This window comes from Giraffa tippelskirchi, chromosome X (genome assembly GCF_054371585.1).
Source record: "Giraffa tippelskirchi isolate mGirTip1 chromosome X, T2T-mGirTip1v1.2.pri, whole genome shotgun sequence".
NCBI lineage: Eukaryota > Metazoa > Chordata > Mammalia > Artiodactyla > Giraffidae > Giraffa > Giraffa tippelskirchi.
The window spans coordinates 150,116,114-150,122,113 of record NC_137289.1 but is presented as its reverse complement, the minus strand read 5'-3'; the positions used below and the strand labels follow the sequence as shown (position 1 = coordinate 150,122,113).

General features: G+C 43.5%; 1 protein-coding gene across 1 annotated transcript in view; it reads right to left on the bottom strand.

Annotated features, from left to right (window-relative positions):
- Positions 1-467: 467 nt before the first annotated feature.
- LOC145536931 (pseudouridine-5'-phosphatase-like) overlaps positions 468-6,000 on the bottom strand; it is a 292,667-nt gene continuing 287,134 nt past the window's right edge. Inside the window, exon 6 of the mRNA XM_081567238.1 lies at positions 468-714. Within this exon, the coding sequence (XP_081423364.1) occupies positions 684-714 (31 nt within the window). The 3' untranslated portion in view covers positions 468-683. The remainder of the gene's footprint in view (positions 715-6,000) is intronic.

Genomic DNA, 6,000 nt, shown 5'->3' with positions numbered 1-6,000 from the left:
TGTTATATATATATAGCTAATGTATATGCAATGCTACGTATAAAAATATACAAAGGCAATACCACTAATTTGTACCTTGACCAGGAAGGCACATATGCCTGTCTCCATTTTTGAGGTACACAAGGGGATTGTAAAGGTCACATAAATCACCTAAGATTACCCAGGCAATGAGTAAGAAAGAGAACTGAATACCAAATCCGTCTGCCCCTAAGCTATACGGCCTCTTCTCTACATACTAAACCTCTCTCTCTTCAAGCACAGAGGGAAAAAAAAAAATTCCAACAGCAACTGCTTCATACAAACATGAGGTTTGCCTTTCACCTCTTAAGCACATTCACAAGCAAAACAGAGCAGTAGGTTATTTACCAGAAATAAGTATCACATTTTATAAATTCTATATCATTACAGGCTCATGGTTTTTTAAAATGCAGCGATAACGCGTCTACAAAAACGCCTTGCTTTGCAAATCTACTGTAATATATTTTATTCCCTGACACATAATTGCATACCAATCAGTTTCTGATTCTCTGTTCTGCAACAGGCAATATTTGTTTGAAGCATCTCTGATTTGGTGCTGCAGAGAAAAAGCTGTGTGTTGAATAGGAGAATCAGAACTGTGTGGACACTCTGCCATGCTATTTTGAATTGCTCCAGGAGACAGGTTCAAAGGTGAGATGTCAAAATCATTTCAGAGATTCATTCGCTTCAGCAGAGCTAGCCAAAAAAAAAAAAAAAAAAAGTTGCAGAAACAACTCATGAAAAAATAGAACTATAAACCTACAGAAAAATCATCATGATCAGTGATGGTTTTAACCCCTAAGATATTATGAAACTGTACATGATATACGCTGCTCTATAATACACATATAGAATACAAAGCAGTTTATGTTAGCTGTACTTTATGTGTGGGGTATGGATACATATATATGGATATGTATATATGGATACATATATATAAATTCATATATAAGAGTTACGTATTTTGTTGTTGTTCAGTCACTAAGGTTTGCCCTACTCTTTCGTGACCCCATGGGCTGCAGCCCGCCAGTCTCCTCTGCCCATGGGATTCTCCAGGCAAGAATACTAGAGTGGGTTGCCATTTCCTCCTCCAGGGGAGCTTTCCAACCCAGGGATCAAATCCAGGTCTCCTGCATTGGCAGGTAGATTCTTTTCTGCTGAGCCATCTGGGAAGCCCTATTCTCATATATATCTATAAGCAAAACAAAGAATGAATTTTATATGTACTCATTTATAACATATGATTTTAAGCAATGGTGATATATATATCAATGCATATGTAACGCATTATATACATATAATGTATATGTAATACATACATGTATAATGTAAATCACCATTGTTTTAATCCATAAAACGTTACAAAGAACATCAAAAATATTCTCTTTGAAAAAAAACAAAAAAATTATCTTTGTAATGTATATACATAACATATATATAATACAGAGTATATAGGCTATAAGTGTTGCATATTTTCCTATGTATTCAGTTGGCCAAAAGGTTTGTGTTTTTCTGCTAACATCTTACAGAATGAATGAATTTTGGGGCTGACCCAAAAGTATAACACATATTCTTTTATATATATAATGTGTTTAGCCACTCAGTTTTATCAGACTCTTTGTGACCTCATGGACTGTAGACCACCAGGCTTTTCTGTCCATGCGATTCTCCAGGCCAGAATACTGGAGTGGGTTGCCATGCCCTTCTCCAGGGGATCTTCCCAATCCAGGGATCAAACCCAGGTCTCCTGCGTTGCAGGGGGATTCTTTACCATCTGAGGCACCAGGGAAGCCCACATATAAGTTATACTGCTTTGTATATTGGAGTCAGAAATGGCATATTTGGAGTAGGAAATGGCCATCCACTGTAATACTCTTGCCTGGGAAATCCCGTGGACAGTTATCCATACTACAAAGAGAATATTTTATATGCAGTTAAGGATATAAAGATTAAAATAATTACAATACATATCACATGCTATATGTTGTATATATTATATCTGCATTGATACGTGTACCACAATAGCTTTAATCTTCATGTGATCAAAGTGCCTCTAAAACATGCTCTTTGTAATTTATATGTATAAATATATATAGTAGAGTACAACTGTTATGTATGAACACACGTACACAAGGCAGGTGCTGTATCTCTTTTGTAATCTGTGTGTGTGTTGCTGCTGCTGTTGCTGCTGCTGCTGCTGCTAAGTCGCTTCAGTCGTGTCCAACTCTGTGCAACCCCATAGACGGCAGCCCACCAGGCTCCGCCGTCCCTGGGATTCTCCAGGCAAGAACACTGGAGTGGGTTGCCATTTCCTTCTCCAGTGCACGAAAGGGAAAAGTGAAAGTGAAGTCACTCAGTCGTGTCTGACTCTTTGCGACCCCATGGACTGCAGCCCACCAGGCTCCTCCGTCCATGGGATTTTCCAGGCAAGAGTACTGGAATGGGGTGCCATTGCCTTCTCCGACTATGAGGGCAGTATTAGCCTAATTCAAAACTACACACAGCATATGTCAGGTGCCCTCTGACAACATCATATGGATTAAGATGAGTGCTGATCAGGCTGACTTTTCTATTCCTATTACACACACACCTGCAGATGTGTGTGGGCGCATAAAATATTCCTAACAGGACTCATGGGCTTCCCAGGTGGCGTGAGTCGTAAAGAACCCGCCTGCCAATGCAGCAGATGTGGGTTTGATCCCTGGGTGGGGAAGATCCCCTGGAGGAGGGCACGGCCACCCACTTCAGTATTCTGGCCTGGAGAGTCCCTGGCAAGTGTCTGGCGGGCTACAGTTCATGAGGTCGCAAAGAGTCAGACACAGCTGGAGAGTCTTAGCATGCACGCACATCAGGATTCATACAGATTATGGAAACCACAATCCTGGAAGTTACTCTGTATTCAGAGACACTCAATAAACCATCAAGGGCTGTATTTGCTCCTTTAGGGATCCTTCAGTGTGTGTGTGTGTGTGTGATAGAGAGAAGGCCCTCCAACAAAGAGAACACCCTCCAGGTCTCTGTGACCCCAAGAGCTGATCCCAGGGCAGCAGCCGGAGAAAGCTCGCCTGTCCCCAAATTTCACAGCACCCAGCAGCTGCTCCCGACACACAGCTGCCCCCAGCCCACCCAGAGGCTGAGCTCCGTAAACACTTAGTGAACGGCAGCGTTGCCCTCAGAAGGGGTACCTGCAGCTCACATACCCACCATGTGCAACAGAAACATCACAGCTTGCCCTAAAACCCCATCATCTCCCAATTCTGTCCTCTAGAAACCAAAGGAGAAACTCATTCATGTGAGTATTTCTAAAGTGAAGATCATCATTGGAAGGAAATCAGAGATCTGAACCGAAACGTGATAACTTGTCCGGGAGGATCCACGTGTTTTATCTTCCCACGGACATTTTAATTTGTGACTTCCCTTGGTGGTTCAGATGGTAAAGAATCTGCCTGCAATGCGGGAGACCTGGGTTCGATTGCTGGGTCGGGAAGATCCCCTGGAGGAGGGTATGGCAACCCACTCCGGTATTCTTGCCTGGAGAATCCCATGCACAGAGGAGCCTGGCGGCCTATACAGTCCCTGGGGTCGCAAAGAGTCGGACGCGACTGAGTGACTAACATTCCATGTTTCACTGCTTTTCCCTGCCTTCAAGCAGACAGCTTCCTTAGACCCCATAGTTGGGGCTCAGCTTCTTTCTGGACTCGATAGATCAAAAGACACCCGGGATTTTTTTTTCCCAGGAATCCTGGCATCTTGTACTGTTCACAAGTACATGACCAGACTGTCATGTTGGTCTGTGAAGGCTCAGCCAACTGCCTTGAAGATGTTTGGAAGGAGGGGACATGTGACTGACCGCGCTGACACTTAGAATGAAGGGAATAGCCATAGTTCAGATTCCACAGGTAAGGAGTATCATATGGTAGCTTTGTCTCTTTCTGACTTCCTTCACTTAGGTTGATGATTTAATTCAATTAAAAAAAAAATGATCTACTGTATTGCACAGGGAACTCCACACTTTGTCATGACCTATATGGGAAAGCAATCTTAAAAAGAGTGGATGTATGTATATGTATAAACTGATTCACTTGGCTGCACACTTGAAACTAACATCGCACTGTAAATCAACTACACTCCAATCTAAAATAAAATTTCTTAAAAAAGGAATAACGGGAAGACAGTGGAGAGAGGTGACATACCTCCTTTCTCTAGCCTGCTTCAATTAAGAACACCCTGCAAAGAGCTTCCATGGTTTAATGCAATTTCTCTTTTATCTAATCTTGAAGGGATTTCTGGTGCATGTATGTGCGGAAAGGATAAATTCTCTCTTTAGTTTTCAAGGCAGTAGATGTGCTTAAGGTGCCCAGATAAATTACTGTAAATGGATTCTTCATCGGTAAAGGATTGTCAAAGTGATGGCCCAGAACTGGTGAAAACAAAGATTTTGAACGTTCAAATAGGCCGTCATCAAATTCACCATGTCTAAGTAATGTATAATTAGGCTATATTTTCCCAGGACAAAAGCAATGGGTTCTGAAAAGGAAATTTTAAACTTTTGCTTTAAACACATAAATACTGAAAATGACTATGTTTTCATTTAAACCTTGGTGAGGTTTTAATGACAGACATTTTTGTGCCCTACAAGCCCAAAGGCCTTCAGGGAAAATGCTATTTTTAACTCTGCATGCTTTTAACCGTTCTTGACAATTTGCACTTTGCTTGCAAATCTACCCTCAAAAATTCCACCAGCTCACTCCATCTAAGTGTTGACAGTTTGGATAAGTCTTATGAGAAAGTGGGCAAAAGGCTCAACTCAGCACGCAAATCATCACCTTGCTTACTTGACCCTGAGATGCCAAGAACAAAGCCTGCGGTTCAACTGAATTTGTTGCTGCTGTTCACTCGCTCAGTCGTGTCTGACTCTTTGTGACCCCATGCACTGCATGGCTTCCCTGTCCTTCACCATCTCCCGGAATTTGCTCAAACTCATGTCCATCGAGTTGATGATGCCATCCAACCATCTCATCCTCTGTTGTCCCCTTCTCCTCCCGCCTTCAATCTTTCCCAGCATCAAGGTCTTTTCCAGTGAGTCAGTTCTTAGCATCAGGTTGCCAAAGGATTGGAGCTTCAGCTTCAGCATCAGTCCTTCCAACGAATATTCAGGATTGATTTCCTTCAGGATTGACTGGTTTGATCTCCTTGTTGTTCAAGGGACTCTCAGGAGTCCTGAATTGATCACATTTAAATGGCTCAGGTGGTAAAGAATCTGCCTGCAATGCAGGAATCCCTGGTTCGATTGCTGGGTCGGGAAGGTCCCCTGGAGAAGGGATAGGCTACCCACTCCAGTAATCTTGTGTGGGGAATTATGGCAAGAAAGTCCATAGGCTTCGCAAGATTCCCAGGGGTTCCCATGTGGGCTTCCCTGGTGGCTCAGATGGTAAAGAATCCGCCTGCAATGTGGGAGACCCGGGTTCAATCCCTGGGTTGGGAAGATCCCCTGGAGAAGGGAACAGCTACCCACTCCAGTATTCTGGCCTGGAGAATCCCATGGACAGAGGAGCCTGGTGGGCTACAGTCCATGGGGTCGCAAAGAGTCAGACACGACTGAGCAACTAACACACATACGCACACCCCAAAAAAGGCCAAGTGCCTGGGGAAGTGATAACGCACTTTAAACCGTTGCTGTGTCCTCTCAACACCCAGGAAATATCCCCACAGTCAGCACCACGTGCAGGCAACGGAGGAATTCATTCTGTGAAGACAGTGCATTCAGGGCTTCTCAAACACTCCTGTTCCCTGAGTCCCTGGAGATGTCACTACAAGGAACATTTGGCTTCAGCAGCTTTCAGGCAGAGCTTGAGAGCACCTCCAATGCTCTCTCTCCAGGGATGCTAGAACCTTGTCCATCTTTGGACCATACTTTCTGTGGCTAGATTGTCCCGAATGGACTTCAACCGTGGAGTTTGGTGTTCATTCATGCTCTCCTGC